The sequence below is a fragment of the Athalia rosae genome, chromosome 5 (assembly GCF_917208135.1).
Source record: "Athalia rosae chromosome 5, iyAthRosa1.1, whole genome shotgun sequence".
NCBI classification, from domain to species: Eukaryota; Metazoa; Arthropoda; class Insecta; order Hymenoptera; family Athaliidae; genus Athalia; species Athalia rosae.
In genome coordinates, this window is record NC_064030.1 from 9028033 (window position 1) to 9050369 (window position 22337).

Here is a 22337-nt window from a genome sequence, read left to right on the forward strand (position 1 = left end):
ACTCATTGTCAGTCCGTTGGTATAACGTATATGTATACGCGTATACGTACAGCTGAACTTACGTCCTCTACCATACGGAATAATAATGTTGGACCTCGAGCGAGTTATACCGAGGAACAGAAATATAACCCTCACGTTTCAACCGGACATGATTATAATTTGACTAGTCTCAAAACCCGCATACGTGATGCGATCAGAATTTTGCTCGCAGATAACAACCAAATTTCGAGTTCACGACAATTTTTTACTCGTAAAGATCGCTTCTCCTTGAGTCGCTTCGACCACACACACACCAAGTTCTCCCGAATTTCGAGGATCATGCGAACTGTTTTATTACCATTGTTACGGGGAAAGCAAAAAAAGGAATAAAAATTAAGAAATTTAGATCGTCGCAAATGAAATGACAAAGCATTGTACTCCACAGAGGCACAGCATACACGGAATGATGGAAGAGGAAAACGTCGTACGACCTCATCAAGAGATGGCGAGCCTTTCCCTTGACGAAAAAAAGTACCTCTTGGCCGTTGAACGCGGTGATATTGCCTCGGTGAGAAGGTAAGTCTCTCTCTAAGCTGATTGATAGTGGAACAATAGTTCGTTCGTTGCGATTCTGAAAACTGCACATAGAATTGAATAGTCAAGCGGCCATGATTGATTCGTAAATTGGCCGAGCGGCACGGGGGGTGAATTTTCCATTTTTCATAAACCCTTCGATCGGACTCCAACTAATTCATGCGAAGCGCAAAAAGTTTTACGCCGCACGATGGAAAATGTGCAGCCGTAAAAGTAATCATGATTTAAGGAAGAAATAGAAATAAGAATCACGGTGGAATTTCATTCGCTCGGATGCGCCTTTTTCTCCGCTATCTCCTCGGTCCAAAACATCCACAACGAATCCCTCGCGTTTCCTTATAAAGGCGTTGCAGATAAAGGACCCTTGAAATCCCTATACGGATAATGTGATCATCGACCGCGCTTACGTATACAGCGAAACTCGATTCGATATACAAAACTACAGCTTCGCCGGCTAAGCTGCGGCTATATGTATGTATACGGAGTTCTTATAAGAGATAGAGAACACGAGAGAATTTGATAAAACAGAGAGCGAATAAAAAAAACAAACGACCATCTCTCGTAAAGTTTATATCGTTCGGACGTTTCGAAAAACTTTAATGCGAAGATATCGAGCAGCAGAATATCACGGAAGTTGACGTTGTCTCCGTGGAGAAGACTTTGTCCGACTCGTCGAAATTGAAGGGTTGCCCCGGCGTGGCTTGGCAGATATTTGAATATCAATTGGTCTGCCAAACGTGCCGAGTGTCCATAAACGAATTCATTGAACGAGTCGATCCTAAACTCGAAGTAATCAGTATTTCTGTTACCACGTACTCCAACATCCTGTTCGTGATTTCAAACTACCCGCTTCCTGCTAATTAGCTTTTCTCTTCCAGCCATCCATCCCGTTTCTGTTTCATTAAAAGATCGTGAGGATGTTCGAGGTACGATCCGACGTAACAATTACATCCATCAAGTACCTGCCCGTACTCGCTTGGTTGAATTATGTTGAACTCGTTGGAATTATTGTGTTCGCGAATTCGCGGGAACTGGAATGAAATTAAACCCCCTTTGAATTCAATTGAGTGTCATCCCAGTCCCATTCGATCTGTAACAGAATGCTCCAGAGGGCCCAGGAAACCGATTACACGAACATAAATTGCGTCGATCCTTTGGGAAGATCCGCACTCTTGATGGCGATAGACAACGAGAATCTCGAAATGGTCGAATTGTTGATAGAGCACAGAGTGGATACTAAAGACGCTCTGCTTCACGCCATCTCAGAAGAGTTTGTCGAGGCCGTCGAGGTCCTTCTTGAACACGAGGAGAGTTTCCACAGGAGTGGAGATCCCCACGTAAGCAGCTCAGTGTCGTCAGCTTGCCGCCTGCCAGTTCGTAGTTTTGTTAAAATAAATTTTTTATCAGCTGTCAAATTCAATAAGTTAGCTTCTCGATCTGAAGAAAACAATCCTACTAGCTCGTCGCATGCGACGACGTATTTTATCATAATCATATTATGCATGCGGAATCCGGAATTCATAAATCTATATGATGTTGAATGTTCAGTGTTCATGTTGATTCGATAACGAAGGATATTTCTTCGACATAGCCCCTTGCTTTTATGTTAGCTGTTCTGTAGTAAAAAAAAAAAATTGCGATGATCAACTAGTATGAAATTGTTTCGTATTTAGCACTCAAAAATTAAGGTAAGTGGAAAGAATAGTATCAGGTAACTTTGGATGACTGGACACTTTAGAATCTCTTGAGAGTGGTTCGAATGAAAAATAAAACTAGATGATTGTAATAAAAATCAAGAATCAACGTCTTATCGTTAGAAAAAGGAGAAGGAAATACGATGAAACTTGGAAAAGTGACGATTGAAACTCATGGAAGGAAAAACGTTTCATTCAAGTCACGGGTGACATTCCGAGGCATTTTTTTTTTTTTTTTTTGAGGTATAAAAATATCGAAATATACTTTTGACGAAGATCTCAATGCTTGGAATTTGGAACGATTCGCAATTATTTCCGTATCGCGGGAGTCTCGAGTTCGCGAGAACCGGCGTACATTCAGATTTCCAAAACCTTGAAATGTATAAACAATGGACTTTTATGTTCCGCTCAAAGACCGAACCACTCTCGGAATTTTTTTCGGGAGTTCAGTCGAGTGCCTGAAACGAATTTCCCGAGCATACATATCGTTATTATTACTGTTATCATTTCTCCCGTTACACTGGAACACAATTCTTACTATTCTTGGCATTTGAGTTGATCTGATATCCGGAGCTGTGAGGCCGATTTTGGCATTAGAAGCTAACTTGTCGATATAACAGCTGTCTAGCTATAATAGAATAAACCGATAAACGTCGTGACTTACATGACGAAATGAATGAACATATCTTACGGTTCCCACCAAACGGTGTATCGTAATGATTAATTCGTCTCAGATAATTACCGTCACACGAGTGAGCTGATCGCACTTGTGATTGGTCGCAGACTTATAGTCATAAATATATCTGACGAATGAAATGAATCGCAGATTTATTTGTAAGTGAACGAATTATCGAATAAAAATTTCCTAAAATTGACCTAAAAAAAAAAAATGAATAATTGATAAAAAAAAGTCACTACAGAAATCATGTCTGCTAGTGTACTCGTGTCGTACGTTACAAATATGTGGACTTTGCAGAGTTGGGAGGCTCTTCCTCCTGACACGGCAACCTTCACCCCAGACATCAGTCCTTTGATCCTGTCTGCACACAGGGACAATTACGAAATCATTAAGATTCTGCTAGACAGAGGAGCAACATTACCTATGCCGCACGATGTTCGCTGCGGGTGAGTATTATACACATCTCAAGTTACATCCTGATTAATTTCCCTCATTATTTTAACTAACCAAATGTATAGGGTTTCGTAGTAACAACGACTGAAATTCGCCCTCGTTAATCACTATTTTTTTTTGTGTTTGTTTTTTTTTTGTTTTTTTACAACTACCAAAGAAATTCACGTCATCATTCTTCCAGTAGTTCGGAGAAAGATAATTTCAAAGTCACGCGGAATATCTAAAAGTTATAGTTGATGGATCGATACAGTTTTGATCTGGCGGATTTGCGGTGTCTTTGAAGCAAATTGTGTTGTTCGTAATCGTGTTTCACGATTCGTGCTTTAATGCCATCTGACCACAGGTGTAGCGTAAAGTGTAATGCTAGTTTTGCTCGAAGCGTTGTAGCGTGTCGTTTTTCTAAATTTATAGCAGTCGTCGACTATTCAGTCTGCTCCGTTTCGTGGTTAAAGCCACAAAGAATGAAATATATCTACGTGACGGGAATTTGTACTCGACCAAAAAAGAAACAGCTGAATCTCTTTCGCACGTTTTTATGAGTGATTTGGTTGGTCCCTGTGAAAAATGTTACGTTTTTATCCTGAATATCAAAATCTCAGGGGTAATAGCGTAGGTAATAGTGTGCAGGCTTGTTTATGCGGAAAGGTAAAATTCTTAGTACAACTCGAAATTATAATTTAGCAAACGAGGGGGTTTTGATAAGGCCCTCCATCGGACCCCCTGAATTTTCTCTATTTCCAATATTGTTTTGATTGGATCAGACCTGAAATTTGCAAATACATACAGTATCAAACAATTTTCGCTCTATTTATCTATATAACGTGAATGTTTGATTCACAATTGACGAGAATAAAGTAGCAAAATAGGCATACTAATTAATATCATAATTATCGGTTTTCGTTCTACAAAGTTAATGATACAAATTATTATCATGATTATATTATACAATTAATTTGACATTATTAAATAATATCCAAAATTCAATTAATTAATTATTCCCATGAGCGCAGTGATAGTAACACGACGATTTTCATGTATCCACTAGCCCATGTGTTTGTGCACCATCTTCTTCTTTATTATCTAGAATCTAGATCATTCTTATTTTTTATACTTCTTGTGTTACTTGATACGACCTTCATGAAAAGAAAACACTGAACTTGACTCGTTTCACAAACATGCGTCATATTTTTTGTTTTTACGATCTTTGAGTAGTTATTCCTTGTACAGCCCAACCGAATAACGAAACGATTTTTCCATGTATGGTGCACAAACGCATGAGCTACTGGTTTACATAAAAATCGTCGTGTTACTACACTGCGCTCATGACATGGAAAAAAATTAATTGATTGGATTTTGGATTATATTTGTTAAATAATTGTGTAATATAATAATAATGATATTAATTTTGATTATTTACTTTGTAGAAAAAGAATCGACAATTATGATGTTAATTAGTATACCTGTTTCGTCACTTTATTCTCGTCAACTGTGATCACACCTTTACCTTGAACAGATAAATTGAGCGAATGTATACCTATAATATATTTGTAAATTTCAGGTATAATTTAATCAAAACAATATTGGAAATAAAACCAATTCAGAGGGGCTGATTGAGGGCCTTATCGAAACCCCTTATTTCGCCAATATTCTTTGAGTGCAATAACTCTGAGACCGAAATTTCCAACCTGACGCATGTGATAAACATGGCAAGAATATTGCAGAGAGAGAATGGAGGGAAATAGGGGGAAATGTGCATAATGAGGGTAAAGAGAAGACTTCTGATTCCAAGCCCCTGAGGTGAAAGTTACTCTCATAATATCTCGGGACGCAAAGTCGACTTAATTACAAAACACGATTGAGGCAAAAGCACTGAATAAATTGTTATCCAAGCCGATTAGTATGCCAGCTGTCAGGTAGAAAAGTTTTTTAATGAAACTGCAGTTGGAAGGAAAATTTCGAAATTTACTCTCAACTCGGACGAATTAAACCCGGTATAAACATGAGAAAATTCGAAATCGTCGAATTTCGTGAAAGATGAATAGCCCGATTCATGTGAACCGTAAATCACAAAGATCTGAGCTACTATTTGTACAATTTTTTTCACGTCCAAATCAGCTGCGATGAATGCGTGACTTCGCGAATGGAGGATTCTTTGAGGCACTCGAGGAGCAGAATAAATGCATATCGAGCTCTGGCGTCGCCATCTTTGATAGCACTTTCTTCCAAGGATCCAATTCTCACTGCCTTTGAACTCTCCTGGGAACTTCGCCGCCTATCTTTCCTGGAACATGAATTTAAGGTCGAGTATCAGGTGAGTTCGTGTTACTGTAACTTTCTTGATCCCCCAAAGCCCCTCTATAGCAAACAACGTTGTAGACTGTTCTAAATGTGTAAAGAATAATATCCTTTGAGAACACTTCGCAACAAGAGTTCACGAATCTTCTAATATCTCATAAAAAAGGACTCCAAAAAATTGCATCCGACAACATTTCGCAATTTAAAACGAGAAATGATTCGATAAAGTAACGTACATACGAAAAGGGAAGCACAGTTAATTCTGGTCGACTTGATGCCGTCAAGCGTCCACCAGATTTACTTTACGGGACTGACCACGGAGACGCGGCCAGGGGAGTTGAAAATGGAGATCGGAATTCGGATGAATGAATACCTCCCCCCTGCGGTCTCGCCGCATCTTTCTGTGTCAACACTACTTTGTCGTCCGATTGCAGCTGCTTTTCGACCTCTACTTCCACCACTACTTCTCCTCCTACCACCACTACTAATACAGCCTTCGGCCCAGTAACTTTTGATTTATACGGACATAAATCGTGGCCCCGTAACAGAGGACGACCGTTCCGCTATCAACTCAGTCTTTCCTTTCGTGTTTCTACACTTTTTCAACCCTCCCTTAGAATTTTTTTCCCTCCATTTCAGCAGCCCTTGGTATTCGGACTGGGAACAGAACTGCGTTACTTCTCAGTTCCACCGAAATCTATCGATATCTTCAACCGTTATCAAGAGAATTGAGCTTTTCGAGTTAGGGGAAATACGATATTTTTCCACAAACAGCACCACCGTAGCAAAATACAGTAGGAACTTCGAAAAGCGTGGGGGGGATAAGGACTACTGCAGAGAGTGAAACCTGTGAAAGCATTTCGGAGATCGATACTTACCAAGAGTTTTATAACTCGTGATTTCTTTTTGGTAAAAGCGGAAAATGGCTATCACTTCTCGCCAACAGATGTAACGACTGCAGGTCTGAAAGTCCGAGATAACGAAAAGAAAGAAATTTGTCACCACGATGCATTTGCGATACCTACTTCGAACAGGGAGAAACTTCCGGCGTCGAGGATCGAGAGAAGTTGACCGAGCTCGATTAGAATATTCATCGTTATTTTTCCCTTCTTTGCATTAAACTTTTTTCGGGACAAGTAACTAACGTAACCACCCATCGAGAGAACCTCGCAACAATACCGGCGTAGTCGTAACTATAAACTTCGGAAATTTATCGTTCCAGGAACTAAGGCGGCAGTGCCAGGACTTTGCAACAGCTTTGCTGGACCACACGCGAAGTTCTTACGAGCTGGAAGTACTCTTAAACCACGACCCTACGGGACCTGCTTTTGAACACGGGGAGAGGATGCATCTGAATCGATTGAAACTGGCGATAAAGCTTAGGCAAAAAAAGGTATTCTCTCCACCTTTGAATATAACGCACTTGTAGTGAAGTAGTTCCAAGATAAACGAAAAGAAGAACGGAGTGTTCGGAAGTGAAAAAGTAAGGTGTTTACATTCCCGAGAAGTGCCGGGAACACTTTACTGCATGTCCGGGGTGAAGTTAAACGTTTGAAAACTGGGTGCAGGAAGCTGACGGATTTTTATCTCTCTGAATTCAGTTCGTTGCACATCCGAACGTGCAGCAGCTCCTCGCATCAATTTGGTACGAGGGACTCCCCGGTTTCCGGCGGAAAAACATGGTCCTGCAAGCACTGGAGACTGTGAGAATCGGAATTCTCTTCCCTTTTCTCAGTGTAGCTTATATCATAGCCCCGCATAGCGTGGTTGGCCAAACGATGAGGAAACCCTTCATAAAATTTATTTGTCACTCTGCATCGTACTTCACTTTTTTATGTGAGTATACAATAACCCGTTGTCAATCTACCCCATGTCAGTTAAATTATTATCGAGGATAAAATAAAAATAGGTGTAAAAAAAATAGGAATTTTTAATTTGATGTAGATATTAATCTATGTTATTCATCGTGGACGGTGAAATGGAATTCGGGGATTAATAGTTACGGTGCATTTCTCCCCTGTAAGATGCATGACAAAATTGAACATATTAACCGGAAGTGAGTCGATCAACAGAGCGTGTCATGCGTGCACTTTATCCACCCGGTTTAATACGGGGCGTTTATCTTTTCTGCAGTGTAAACAGTAATCAGAAGATTCAGTTATTTCTAACAACTCACGTTGATAAAATTTTAATTACCCTTTAATTACTTTACTCGTAAGTGTATCAAGTGGCTTGATGAGTGAATAATGTCCCATTATCAGCACAGATTTATTGAGTTGACTGTTGGCATAGCACGATATTTTCTGAGAATTATGAAGTTTCTAAATCTCTTGTGAACCTGTTCTGCCGAAATTGAGGAAAAGACCCCATTTTCATCGTGCGCGTAAATAATATGTAGCTATATATTCTCTTTGCTGCACGAGAGGATCGCTGGTATTCTCAATGCACCGTTCACCGAATAATCAGCTATTCGTAGCTGGCTTGGACCTATAATCACAATTACTATAGGTCCAAGCGGGTATCGTGACCTGTAATTATTTCCAACAGGGGCAATCCATTTTCCACACGTTTCCAGGTATGACTAGGTGTACGCCGATAAATTAGAGACAATGCAAGTAGTTCGAAACCGGCGATATCATAAAAGCCTGAAAATTTCAATCTACCGCGATTCCGCAATACATGTTCGCTATTCATAAACATGAAAGATTGAACGCGAGGAAAATGTAGTCTATTGCAAAAAAAAAAAAAAAAAGTAGATAAAATAGGGAATAAAAAAATCGAGACGCTTCTCTATATCCACTAATTAGTCAGCCGCTGTATACGTCAACGGCAATCTGTAACGTCATTAGCGATACTTTGCTTTTCCATCTCTCGCTCTTCCCAGTTCTATCAATCACAAGGATGTCGTTCAAACCGTTCTTGCGGTTGACGTAATCAGTCAACCGTCTGACGTGGGCCGATCACTGTTCTACCTATTAGGAACATCTCGTAGCTCGTAGAATAATGCCAATTTTTTTATTCTACTTCTCATTCGGCGAGAACCTGTGCGAAAAATCAATGATGGGATGAAAAATCTAGGCAAACGATCGTAGTGTCCCACTCTATCGTCGGACGTTTTGAAAGTAGATAAAAATATCAAACTACCAATACAGCCAGTGTACTGACTGTGAAATTTTTATTTTCAGTCATGTTAATTCTCGTCAGTCAAAGAATAGAGAGCACAATTGGTAATTTAATGGGACATGACACTCCGGAAGACGAACCCACGAAGAGAGGGGCGGGTCCCACCGTCGTTGAATGGTAAGCCTTGAAAATAATTGCTCGTTACTCAATGCGAAACCTCGAGGTCAATTAAATTTTCATTACTCTTGTAACCGCGAGCATCGAAATCGTTGTGAAATCAGTTTGTTGTTCCTAAAATGCTTCCGCCGTCATCCAAAATGAGTATATCAACCCCAGGTTCATAATAGCATGGGTGTCTGGACTGATTTGGTCGGAGGTGAAACAGTTGTGGGACGTTGGCCTCGAAGAATACGTCCACGACATGTGGAATGTGATAGACTTCGTGACGAACTCTCTTTACGTTGCTACAATGGCGTTGAGAATTGTAGCCTACTATAGAGTGCAGGCTGAAAACGCGGGCCGTGAAGGAGGGATGGAAATTCACTTGCAAAGAGAACAGTGGGACACTTGGGACCCAATGTTGATCTCTGAGGGACTTTTTTCAGCCGCTAATATTTTTAGGTAATCGTTAAATACCACTAACTGTGGCTTCGACGAGTCTGGGGCGAGGAGACCGTTGCATGAAACGTGGTTTCTTTGTTTTTGTTGCAGCTCTTTGAAGCTTGTTTACATCTTCTCGGTGAATCCGCATCTGGGGCCGCTCCAGGTCTCGCTATCCAGAATGGTCATGGATATCATGAAGTTTTTTTTCCTTTACGTTCTAGTACTTTTTGCGTTCTCATGCGGTGAGTTCAAACCCCTGAGCAAAATCATCGATCAATTTCGAAGAACGTTAGAAGAAGAGAAGTGACACTGTCACAATATTTTTTAGGTCTCAATCAGCTATTATGGTATTACGCTGATATGGAGAAAAAGCGTTGTCCTACCGCCAGCAACGATCCATTCAATGCCAATGTAACTACAGATTCCAACGCTTGCATTGTGTGGAGAAGATTTGCCAAGTGAGTGAATACGGTGGAACGGAATTTACGCGATTGAACCTGGTTTGATTTCAATGACGTGTTGGCTTTTCATAGTTTGTTCGAGACGACGCAGACCTTATTCTGGGCAGTATTTGGATTAGTAGAATTAGAAAGTTTCGAATTGGATGGAATTAAGGTCTTCACGAGATTTTGGGGTATGCTAATGTTCGGCACATACTCCGTAATCAACATCGTCGTACTCCTGAATCTCTTAGTCGCCATGATGAATCATTCCTATCAGTTAATTTCCGTGAGTATATCCAGAATATCGAGGATAAATATCTCAAAAAGATAGACGCTCAGATAATGTCCGAATCTCCGAATCTAGGATCGTGCTGATACCGAGTGGAAATTTGCTCGCAGCAAACTCTGGATAAGTTATTTCGAAGAAGGTGGTACAGTTCCTCCGCCATTCAACATAATTCCAACACCGAAGAGTGTCTGGTACGTCGGTCAGTGGGTCTACCGTAAATTATGCGGACACAGACGCGCGGCAAAGAAGGAGCACATGAGAACAATCAGGGTGAGTTGTCTGAATTCAGGTAAAGCAAAACCTGCCGACTCTGCGATGAGATCGACTGCTGGTTCGCGACGAACCTTGCTACTTGAAGCTATAAAAGTGGTTGGTGGCCAATTTTTCTAGCGAAAGGTGAAGCAGGCGTCAGAAAGAGATTTCCGTTATCAGAGTATCATGCGTAATCTCGTGAGACGCTACGTTACCGTGGAACAACGAAAAGCGGAGGGCGAAGGAGTCACCGAGGACGATGTGAACGAGATTAAGCAAGATATAAGTGCCTTCCGATGCGAGCTTATAGAGATCTTGAAAAATTCCGGCATGAATACGTCAACTGCTTCGGGTGTCGGGGCCGGTAAGTTTCCCCAGACGGATATTATTTTTATTAAAAAAATTTCACATTCACTTCAAATAATAGCGAAAAGAATACTTGTTCTCAATTATTTTGAAGATTGGTCGATTTCTCGTCTGGTGCACCTGACTTCGAATATTGATTTTGTTGAATAAATTTTTCTGACTGCACATCACCTAACAAATAGACCTTTAAAATATTGATTTGAGTATCGAATTGAAATGATAGATAGGAATATCCTTGCAGTTTTATCATTTGCACATTGTCATGAAATGTTTGTAAATACATACCGATACATACATATATGTATATAGTCACACAGCATGGAATGTATAATCGTTTACTACCACGTAAAATATCTTCAATAAAATGTAGAGCTTCTGCCAGTTCTCGTAGACTTTGATCCGTTATCTCCGTTTCTTTGAAATTTCAGTTCGTATCGATTAGAACTTCTCATTTGCTATTAAATACATCCGTATAATTTTTTGAAACTTTTACAGACCCAAATTTGACGATCCAATATCACAAGAATTCGCCAAAATCACTACACCTTCTCGAATAACAAAAAGAAAAGATGAAAAAATATCTCATCCAAAAGTACAGTTAGCTTCCAATCTCACAAAAGAACTCTCGTTAAAGTGACTCCCAATTTAATAAACATCCCAAGTTTCTTTCAGTTTTGCTTACGTAGTTCGCTGTAGCTCGGCTATTTGGGTTCTGTTTCATCTATAGGTGGTAGCATTAACGCGCTGTCCTTAGGTGCGGGTGGAAAAAAGAACCGTCAGAAGGAACGTAGGCTGATGAAGGGTTTCAATATCGCTCCTCAGCCGGGAGGAAGTGGCACTTTGCCACCCGTGGCAGAGTTCATAGCTTCCTTGCAGCAGGCCCATCACGAACATCCTCATCACGACCTTTTCGGGAGCACCCTGAGCGGAATATTTGGCCCGGGAACAACGCCGAAGAAACACCCTCATCACACAAGTACCAACAGCGTTCCAGGTCTGACTTCGGGACCACGGCCAGCGAGAGGTCCGAGGGGAAGTTCGAGAAAAAGAAGATGGGGAACGCTTATAGAGGCTGCAAAAGTAGGACGAGTTTCCAGACTGATCGGTAGGTACCACGCTCCTAACAATAAGAGTTAGCCGATCCAAACGAATCGAAAGTCAATACGATAACGCGAATCTCAGGTCGGTCGCGATCAGAGGATTCCGTTTATTCTCCTGGATCGGAAGACGGTGGTTCTCGTTCCGAGGGATCTTCCGATTCGAAATCATCTCTGGACGCGGCAACGCCAGATTCACACGCTCACCACCAAGTTCATCACGCTCATCAGCACGAGGTGCACCACATGTTCGCTCACGGTTTTGGCCCAGCATTAGCCGCTTTGAGAAAGAAGCGTAAAAAGTTTTCGGCATCGCGAGCGTCGACACCGGTGATGACGAGCAACCCGGCTCCGGTGGAAAGCGTCATGCATCCGATAGCCGCTGCCCTTGCTTCGAGGGTAACAAGGAAACAGCTGCAAAGAGCGAGCAGCGTTCCAACGCGTGGACCGGACATCGTAATACCGCCGATAACACCGCGGCGTCACGAGGTCACTCAAAGTCAGCAGCCCAGTTTGGACGTCGTTGAGATGATCACCGGAAACGAAATTCAGGGTATTTAGATAAAAATGGCGCAGTTAGGTGGTTGAATTTTGAAATATGCTTGTCACGTCTGTATCGGATGATGAATTTTCCTCAGGAACCGTTGTCGGGACAGGTCAATTTACACCGTCCGTGACGGAAGAAAGTGCGATGACAACCGCGACCGGAAGTTTAGGGGCTCAATTTTCGGCAACGAAGAGAAACGGCTCCGCCACGCAACTTCAACGATTGCCAGGGATCGAACCGATCTCTGGACACGATGTGTCAGCCGGGTGGCTCTGAAATTCCGGATCGGATCGGCGGGGACTTTCTTCCATTGAGGAGGTCCACGACGGTCCATTGGCCATGAAGCTACAACGAGAAACGATGAGCTGAAGAGCCACGGCGACGGTATACCTGCCTATATGTATTCGGTAATCACGCCACGCACAATGATGCCTTAACGTCGCGCGTCGATATCGCGTTGACCAGAGCATTGCTGGCCCACGTTCTCTCACACCTATGTTGGACTAATATTCGTCTGAAGTTTTTACTCGGCTACTTCCGTAATTACGGGACTCGTGGATGAGAAGTTATTGAAATTATTGAGAGGCTACGATTGATCAGAATTCCGATATACGGTTAGGTGCGTACGGTCATGTATGGAATTCACCGCAAAGCGTAATCTAGATTCTTCGTTGAATTTTGAGAGTTGCTGATCCTGTCGTTTGCCCGGGTATGAGTTTTCGCCAAAGATTTCGCGAACCTTGTTCAATACCGGTGACATCCTATATCAGCTGAAATCTTCGATCGTTGAGAAAATTCACGGGTGAACCTTCAATCAGTTTCTTTTGTCGAAAAAAAAAACAAATACCGGACTAATATGCAATCAATTTCTGCTATTTACACTAAGAATTCAATATTCTTATAGATTACGAATGTGATCGGTTACAGAACGAATAACTTTCGTGTAGTTATCTGTAAAGAAATGGAATACTTGATGTAAAAAAGTGAAAATTTATAACTTAATTGACTTGTATTACTGCCAAAAAAATTTCTCGTGGGCCAGCATGATTTAGCCTAGTCAGACACCCATGCAGTTGAATATGAACAATTATTATTACAAGTATTATATCATTAATATATATTATTATTACTATTGAAATTATGATTATCATCGTCATTAGTGTTACTAAAACAAACTATTCTGAAATCACAGTGACTTTTGAAATTATGATACAAGAAAAAAAAATACATAACATCGTTTTCGCGAACGGAAAAATCTGTGATTGGTAAACTTAATTTGCACGAGCAGCTGATTGATAAGGAACAATTTTTTGAAATATTCGTTTTAATCTACATTCATTATTATTTCTCGTATTCCCACTCTCTCAAATTGCAACTATGTATTTTATATTACCCCCCCTCCCTCCCTCCGATGGCCCGTCGTTCGTAAGTCAGATTTTCCTTTTTTTTCCAACAGAGATAGAGAAGTAGAGCCAAATAGTAAGAAAGAGAGAGAAAAAGATGAAGAAAAGACGACAATTTTTACAACGTGTACTATTCTCATATCGCAATACATTGTTAGAATGATCTCCATTGCACCTGACGCATTCTGAGATTTTTGTTCGGGAGAAGCGAATGCAAAAACTTTATACAAATTACATTTCATTTGTCTTTGATGTTTCGATAGTATAGATTAAGATCAATGATCGCCAATTGATGTAAATTATATGAGGGTGGTACACGTTGATAGGAAAAAATAAACCTTGCGACCAAAACTTGTAACATAGTAAAAATTCATACGTAGTATAGAAAAATACGAGTTTTCATTATAACTTTGGTCTTCGTTCTTATTATACGTGTACTTACCTACCCTAGTCACGCGTTAGGCGTCACAAGGCCGCGGTTGGGATTCAATCGGATAACGGATTCCTAAAAAAATGTAACTAGTCATCAAAACCATAACAATCTAGTCTAAAGCATAACGCGTATAGTCATAAGTTTGATTTTTTTTTTTTATGATACGCAACGGAGTTTGGGTGATTCAAAAATCGCGAAGTTTTTCCCATAATCCTAATCGTGCGCTCAAGTATACATACCTGTACCTATACCTAAACCTATACCTATTCTCATAGCACTATCACGTATACATAGTTAGATATTTATATGAAGAACTAATAACTTTAAGTATTTACCAGAAATGATAAGTCCCCTCTTTATCTGGTACGCGAGTCGAACTGACAAAGAAGAAATGACCTGCATGGTCTATTATATTCACACGTCTCATTTACTCAAAACATAGATCTGTCATCTATACTATTCGGTCATCGTAGCTAATAACGATAAGTAATAACAATTATTGTTACTATTATCATTACGGTTATCATATTGATATTATTAGTTATAAGAATAATGATAAAACCTATAAATTCACCCGCTCGTACAACGAGAAAATTTATATATATACATCTAATAGTCGTTTTGAACATGTCATCAACGCCCGTCCATAATATGAGTTACAAATTAGAATTTATTTATCAATTACCCACATTTTATTTCATGTGTGTCATGTATGAGGAGAGTTGTTAACAAATTTTTTTTTTTTCTCAAACATCGCAACGAGAGAGCGAATTCCAATATTCTTTGCATTATGAAAATTACATAGTGTTTCATAATCTTCGGTTCGCGCGTGCAAAGCAACATGCGAGTGATGAATGCATTTTAATTTTCAGTACAGCTATGTCAACGTCACACGTTCTCTGTTATAGACGTTCCTATTTTCTTGGTAATAATTAACACATACCGCTTCGGGAGATGACTCTTCGTGCGCTGATGATTATCAGAATGAATTAAACAAACAAAAAGAAAAAAAAAAAAACTGAAAAAATAAAAGTGTTACTACTACATATTGTATAATGAGATATGCGAGCTATGTGCTGCGCGATTTTAGTAAACAATTATAACTTTGCGTGTGAAAGTGCTTGAAAAGTAACCATTTCAGTGTAAATCAAATCCTCATCCTGAGACCATTTTTCCTTATCCCCTTCCACATTTCTCGAATTTCTCACACGAAAAGAAGTGAACGTATATTAAGACGATGTTGATGAAACAGAAATTGAAAAATTGAAATAAATAAATTGATCAGTTGTTATGGTGAAAAACTGATCATTTAATAAATATTATTTATTCTGATAAATCAGTTTATTACCTTACCTTCACCCTGTGAAAATTATACCGGAGCAAAAACTCGCTAGGAAACAAAATAAAATCCGTTTTCTCTATCGAGATTCGTTTTCGAGACATATTCCGTCCTCGACAGTAAAAACTTACTTTATTTTCTACTGAATCAACCTCGTACATAATATTTACAGAATATCACCATAATCGATATAGTATTGTTACAGGACACATTGATGGTAAGGGTCGAAGTAAAAACATATCGTCCATAACTTTTGGGTGTTATTTTGCCGATGAAAATTTTCCAAGATTCTCTGCCCACCCCCATATACCTTTCAGAGTTCGTAGTTACTCATTCACAGTGTGTGGTATTTCTCATATTAAATAGCAGACTCGGTTTTTTTATCAAGTAGAAATTTATGTACAGGGAGCAAGCTGACATCGTGCCCGGCGTTGCAATCTTCTTGGACAAGCTTTGCCTCCGTTCGCAGCAGGACGCTATTATTAAAAGAAAGAAATTTCATCAGATCATATGAGTTTGAAAGGCATACGTAAAAATTCCACGACTTTTCTGGAACTTCCCCCCACCCTGTCCTGCCCTCCCCTTTCCCTTCTCCTAACACTGTTTTAACAATTTTTATCGTAAGCTCACTTTTATCATCCTGGAACTCGTCACCCTTCCATTTCCGCAAGTAACGGAGCACGGCGACCAAGGCGACCAAGGGCTCACCATGCAGTCAATTGGAGGCTCGCTCGGAGGAGCGATTTGTGCGGGGACTATGGAATTTCGGCTCACTGAGGGACTCGGTATCGGTTGCCCAGTAAGAGCAGCCCTTACCTGTCAAAGATCAGAAAGAATTTATCTGAAATTGTCGAGACAATCTGAAGCACAAAACTGTTGCTCGCTGAATGAAAATTATTTATCGTTAGCTTTAGTTGGTCAGAAATTTGCGTTACGGACGATACTACGATAAGCGTTCATCGTTCCCTAGAATTGAACTCTAATTGGAAGCCCACTCACGATGCCGCAGGTTTCTGCGCACTCTTCGCTGGTAAGGAAGTTGTTTCTATTTCCGCGACAACCTCCGTATCCAAAGGGAACGCACATGAGTTTCTGAGGGTTGAACGACCAGCGTTGGAAGTAACCCCTGCACGGTCCAGGGTCAGCCTCTTCCATGCAGACGACTAGAAAGAAAACCATACAACATCGTGTCCTGGATATCCGCTACCGTGTTTCTCCGTCTTACCTTTCGCTGTTGCCATGTCGAATGTGCAATCCGACTGGACTTGACAGGGTCTTTGCTGAAGGAGTTCGATACGTGAGGAGCATTTTTGTTGCATCGAGGGATCCACCATCAGTAATCTCGTCCTGAGCTTCACACCCTTACCACATGAAGCACTGCACGGTGACCAGTCGGACCATTCGGTGACCTAGCGAAGAGGGAGATTACGTGATCATCGATAAGAGTATAACTGTTCATACGGGTGACAGTCGCATCGATTACTCACTTTGCAGAGTGGATCGGCGACTTCCTCGGTACCGGGTGCGCAAGGCGGTTCCATACACTTTTCCTTTTCTACTATCTGAACGTGGGGACACTTTTTGCGCCCCATGCGATTACGGAATCTTCTGGTTCGCATTTTGAATCCAATTCCGCAAGAACTTGAACACTCCGACCACACGGACCAATCGGTCGTTTCGCAAATCCCGTCAAGGTTCACGAGCGGTGCTTCGGTTTCTATTTCCTCTTCGCCTCTGGTAATAAAACCACGCGTACTTTCATCAACGAGACAGCAGAGAAAATGAAACATCAAGAAGAACGATTTACTTACGCACACTCAGGGATGTCCGCAACGCACATTTCCTTCGATACGATTTGCCTGTTGCAGCCCAACATGGCGGCTTTATCGGGCATACGATATTCCCTTGTGCGCATTCTGAGACCCTTTCCACAACTCACCGAACAAGGTGACCAAGGAGTGTAATCGGTCGTAGCACATTCGGCTACAAGAATTGAATGCCAAAAGTTCAAATTATATCAACGAGCTTGAAACGTATGGTGAACGTTGCTCGGAATCAACTCACGTCGGGACGTGTCCTCCGTGTTTTCGGATATCTCAAGATCAGCGATTTGCTGCTGAAGTATTTCAGCATCGCAGCTCCTCGGAACAATTTTTTCTCTGGTGATGTAAAACCTGGCCAGGGGCAACATAGGTTTACCGGTAGGATCGTAGAAGGGCGACCTTGGGTCTTCGGGGTAGGACGTGGTTATTGGCCTCATCCTCTCTCGTGGATTGGTCTCAGAGTTGGGCGACATGTACGAAATCCCATTATCGGTTCCCGAGTCCCATGGATAGAGATCTACGATCTGACTCTTGACCCAAGTGCAATCCTTCTGGCACAAGTTCAATTTACTGACTCCGACTACCCAGTCGGGAGATGGTCCCAGCATCGAGACCGCAGAAAGCAACGGATGTTTGCGATCAACGCTGTGAAATTCATCAAGCAACGATTAGTTTCTCAGCGGTCCAACGTAACGTTCCGAAGATATCGACAGCTCACCTGAAGGTCGCCGTGGTGTTCGTGTTCACTCTGGGGTACCAAAGTCCTGCAGCTTTAAAGAGCGACCTCAAGTGCTTAGTTTTGGCTTTGAGCTCGTTGTGAACCCCAGTGACACTGCCCCATTCGGCAAGTGCCCGGAAACCGTCGGTGGCAACATGTTCTCTTCCCCAAAATGAGAATGTCGGTTCGTGGGTGGCACCGATTAAATCACTGAAGTGGGTCAGCCATAATGAGAACGGAAAGTCCTTCGGATGGGTTGAGTTCGACCAAATGCCTTCGAAGATAATCTGTCGACGTGCGTTATCAAGTAAAGCACGGGGATTACGAAATAAAGAGGGATTAATAAAGACTTACGGAATATTTGGCGTCGTCACAGGCACAACAACGTTCCTCATTAAGTTCTTTCGCTGCTTCCAATTCGGATATTTCGCAGAAAGGCTTTGTCAGATTTCCATCTTCGGCGTACCAACGATCGAAACTCTCGAATATCATAGCACTGAAAACGACGCAGCCTGACCCAGCGGCTGGAGCTTTCCACATCACTTGAATCTGCGCCAAAATTTTAACATTGCAACTCAACTGTACAACCGTATTTCTCCGTCTTCGTTGAGTCAATACGGAATAGCTGGCCGCTAGCCAGCTTAAATTTCTTATCCCGCTATCATGGGTACACGGATTAGCACCGATCATAACGAAAGTTTACCGATTTCACGTCATTTATAATTATGAGTCTAATTCTATCATAAAGCCAAAGTCCTCAAACGGTTCCAAGTGCTTGCCTCAGATTTCGGATAGTCCGATGCCTCGGAAACGGTATTGACGCAGTCCTCATTGAAGGTCGTCGTCGAATCGGGAAACAGTTCGAAGAATCCAACTCGAGAAATCGGACTCCCAGGCAAATACTGGGATTCCACAGATAGCGTGAATTTACTGAATTGTTGGATTCTTGAATGCGTGGGGAACCCTGAAAATGATGGATTATTATTTCATTAGTCCTTTTCTCTGCGGTATGTCCGTGAATGATATTCAAATCTTCCGTCGTTGATGATCGAGATATATCGGACACAACGAGGAGCAGCTGGTCATTTCATGAGCGACCGGAAGTTCAACTCACCCCGAAGACTGATGGTGTATACCGCGTTCGGTATGTACTTATCGGAGTTTCCGCTGATGAGAATACTATATCCCCCATCTCCTGGATATCGTTGAACCGTTGTGAGTTCTTCCGAGGGTCTCATAGAGCACAGAGCGAACGCCTCGGCCACGAGGCATAACGCTAACACCCCGCGAAACATGATGATGACCTACCGTGAAACACGAAATAGTAATTTTCAACTATTGTCAACGAAGACGCCTGCAAGTTCGTTAAATCTCAGCATTCAATTTTCCCCAATATCGTTACTACAATGAACACTCCGGATGAACAGAGCTTCAAAATAAAAGACTTCGGCCTGTTTTGAGACGATCCCCGCACACCAAGTATTCGCGTTTCTTTTGATGCGGTTTATTTTATTAAGAAGCGATGAGTAGTCGCTCCTGCATCATCTGGTGACCTCGTATGCGGTGAGGTTTACGGTGTTCGTCGATGCCAACAGTTTGTATAGTAGGGGAATTTGTAACTTTAAAGAAAGCAAATCGTATAATAAGTTGTACCGTGCAGTGGATATGGAAACACGTGCTGGTCATGCTGACCGCAAACTTGGGTTTAATTACGCAATACAAACTGCTCACAGAAAGCAATCAACTGAGAGTATTGTGCGGCTTCCATTCGTTACTTTCAACCCACAGACGCGGACGCTCGTATAAAAGATCATGTCTCGACGATCTCGTTACCCGAATGAAATCTGATTTTGATTTCATACGCGACGTAGAAAACTCTCACCAAACTACGTCAAATATGCGGACAATTCTGATTCGGCCACGCCCGTATCTACCAAAAATTTGGAACCACATTTACTCAATAGGACCGTTTTATTTCCGCAGTCATGTGCAGAGTTGCAATCGAGTGAGATCGAAAACGGATAAAGTTACCGATTCAAATCTGCATCTCTTTTCCAAGAAACGGTTATGCGATACCTACGCGGTATACGTGATAATACTAACAATAAAATGAAACGTAAACCGGCCAATTAAATATTACGTCAACTGAACCTACATGCTGCTTGGATCTTGACCTGCTGCGATTCATTTCGCTGAACTCAGCTTGAATGGACGTTCAACTGACTTCGATACCGTCTCTTTATCTGGAGGAAATGTCACAGAGGGGGTTGTATTTCCGTCATAAATACAGTACTCGTTATAGTTGGCTGATATCGTCAACGAAGTTCGGATGCTTTTTGATGAACGAGCGTAACCACGAGTACTCTCAGATTGCAATTTCTTCCCAAAAGTCCTCGAAATCAATTTCATTTCAAATAATAAACTTTATCTCATGTATTCAGAGCCGAATTTCAATGCACTGATCTACCAAAATAGACTAAACTTTTCAGAACTTTTCAGTGGATAGATAAAAATGTGTGTTTTTCTTCTATATTCATGTTAAATTATTTTTTGCGAAAATAAACGATATGATGAGCCTAATCGGAAACGAGTCGGGTGAAAGGTTCAAGGCGTAAAGCGGAAAGATAAAATTATATTTGGGAAATGATTACTTATCTATCATAAAAAAACAAGGCGCAACGAATGAGCTAAAAACAAATTTGGGCCAAAACAGAAATAATTTACTGATAAAAATACACGAGTTATTCGAATTTTCAACGAGTTCACCCATATCCGATAACGGTAGTTGGTAATTTGTAAAAAATGTATTGTTTACATGTTTGAAGTCCGATAGCTAATTTCGCAACTCCTCGCATTTTATCGACGTTCAAAAATTCATGCAAACCGCATTTACGACGAATGATGCCGATGTTGATCGAGTAGCGGTAAAACCCCAAATTTCACGCACACACCGTGAATCACGATGGGAATTTCAAATGTTTTTTTAAAAATTTCGACGCATCGGGAATTCTGTGAAATAAATTCGCGCATCTCGTACCTTGAGTGGCAATAATTTTTGGTTTCAGATCCCAATACCTCATTAGCGAAGATATTTTTGTAATTCGACAATTGGGTTATTGTTATTTTTTGTCTGGACGAGTATTGAACCATGAGCGAATACTTATTTCCTTTTGAGACATTATAAATTTATTGTCAAAAATAACTCACCTTCCTCGCCGGGAGCGGCGATACGTGGTACAGCGACTGTTGCGGAGTGGAACAAATCAGCTGAAAGAGGGCAAGAAGAGGCTTTGAACGCTGACAGAAGCCGACTAAACGAGATGATGGTGAAGCTTATTGCTTCTGAGTTCTCGGAGCTTCGTCCGTTCACAGATCTCCAGAAACTGATACGACCCGCAGTCTGTATATGTTGTGTGCCATCATGTAATATGCGTAAATATAATACATCAAATACAATAACGTCACATGTGTAACATCCGAAGCAAAGAGAGAAACGGAACCAGCTCGCATGCCTGACTTTTTCTACCGTTTCTCTTCGCTTTTTATAAGTTATGTATCTGCATACGTGAAATCCTACAGCGTTCTACGATACGTTACTACAGACAACGTTCACCATTCACGTTATAGTTTTTACTTTTCATTTCGTCGTAACCCTGTTTCTCTATGTGGTTGAAAAGTATACACGTAACGCTGAAAGTTATAGCTGGCGAGTATTCCGGATGAAATACACACTTGGAATGAATTTTGATATCGAATACGGTACAAACGAAATAATCGGACTACAGCGAACGCCGCGGTCTTCGTGTACAATAAAATAATAATTATATGCGAGAATAATGCAGTTTGGTTGATGAATTATTATTAGCGTTATAGAAAGTAGCGTAAATTAATTGAATACTTGATTTCAACACCTCGAACGGGTATGTAATTACAGAACTTACACCGATAATTGACGGAGGTTCGAATCGCGTATAAATAGATGTATGTGCAGCATTTATACATGTACGTAATAAGTCTATAGACTGCAGTAGTTTGTTCGCATGGGTGCGAAGGGCAAATCAAGTAGTAACTCGGGCAGAAAATGCCCCGAGGAAAACACGATAAGCCTTAAAGGCTTGTAAGATGACTGGTGCAATAACACATATATATATTCGCAACGGACATTCCTCGACCATCATTCTGCGCTGCACCAACGGAATTTTTTTTT

The 22337-nt window shown here is 41.2% G+C and overlaps 2 protein-coding genes across 12 annotated transcripts in view; one reads left to right on the top strand and one right to left on the bottom strand.

Moving 5' to 3' along the window:
- The window catches only part of LOC105690159 (transient receptor potential-gamma protein), an 82626-nt gene extending 67040 nt beyond the window's left edge, over window positions 1–15586 (top strand). For 6 of the 11 annotated variants that reach the window (XM_048656053.1, XM_048656063.1, XM_048656052.1 and 3 more), the window contains 16 exons: window positions 425–555; window positions 1673–1946; window positions 3244–3392; window positions 5515–5710; window positions 6917–7087; window positions 7296–7530; window positions 8880–8994; window positions 9154–9438; window positions 9529–9662; window positions 9749–9878; window positions 9954–10149; window positions 10228–10422; window positions 10543–10768; window positions 11498–11875; window positions 11953–12420; window positions 12506–15586. In XM_048656053.1, coding sequence (XP_048512010.1) covers window positions 425–555; window positions 1673–1946; window positions 3244–3392; window positions 5515–5710; window positions 6917–7087; window positions 7296–7530; window positions 8880–8994; window positions 9154–9438; window positions 9529–9662; window positions 9749–9878; window positions 9954–10149; window positions 10228–10422; window positions 10543–10768; window positions 11498–11875; window positions 11953–12420; window positions 12506–12690 — 3468 coding nt within the window. In that variant the 3' untranslated portion in view covers window positions 12691–15586. The remainder of the gene's footprint in view (window positions 1–424; window positions 556–1672; window positions 1947–3243; window positions 3393–5514; window positions 5711–6916; window positions 7088–7295; window positions 7531–8879; window positions 8995–9153; window positions 9439–9528; window positions 9663–9748; window positions 9879–9953; window positions 10150–10227; window positions 10423–10542; window positions 10769–11497; window positions 11876–11952; window positions 12421–12505) is intronic. The other 5 variants (XM_048656057.1, XM_048656056.1, XM_048656058.1 and 2 more) reach the window with 5 other exon arrangements.
- A 118-nt stretch (window positions 15587–15704) lies between these two features.
- On the bottom strand, window positions 15705–21496 carry LOC105690209 (spondin-1). Its single transcript, XM_012407837.4, has 12 exons — window positions 21338–21496; window positions 19245–19434; window positions 18910–19094; window positions 18485–18679; window positions 18131–18417; window positions 17654–18057; window positions 17401–17572; window positions 17077–17323; window positions 16815–16998; window positions 16589–16752; window positions 16220–16405; window positions 15705–16065 (listed from the first exon to the last, which is right to left on the bottom strand). The coding sequence occupies exons 2-12, from the start codon at window positions 19423–19425 to the stop codon at window positions 15985–15987; spliced, it is 2286 nt and encodes a 761-aa protein (XP_012263260.2). The 5' UTR covers window positions 19426–19434; window positions 21338–21496; the 3' UTR covers window positions 15705–15984.
- Window positions 21497–22337: the final 841 nt, after the last annotated feature.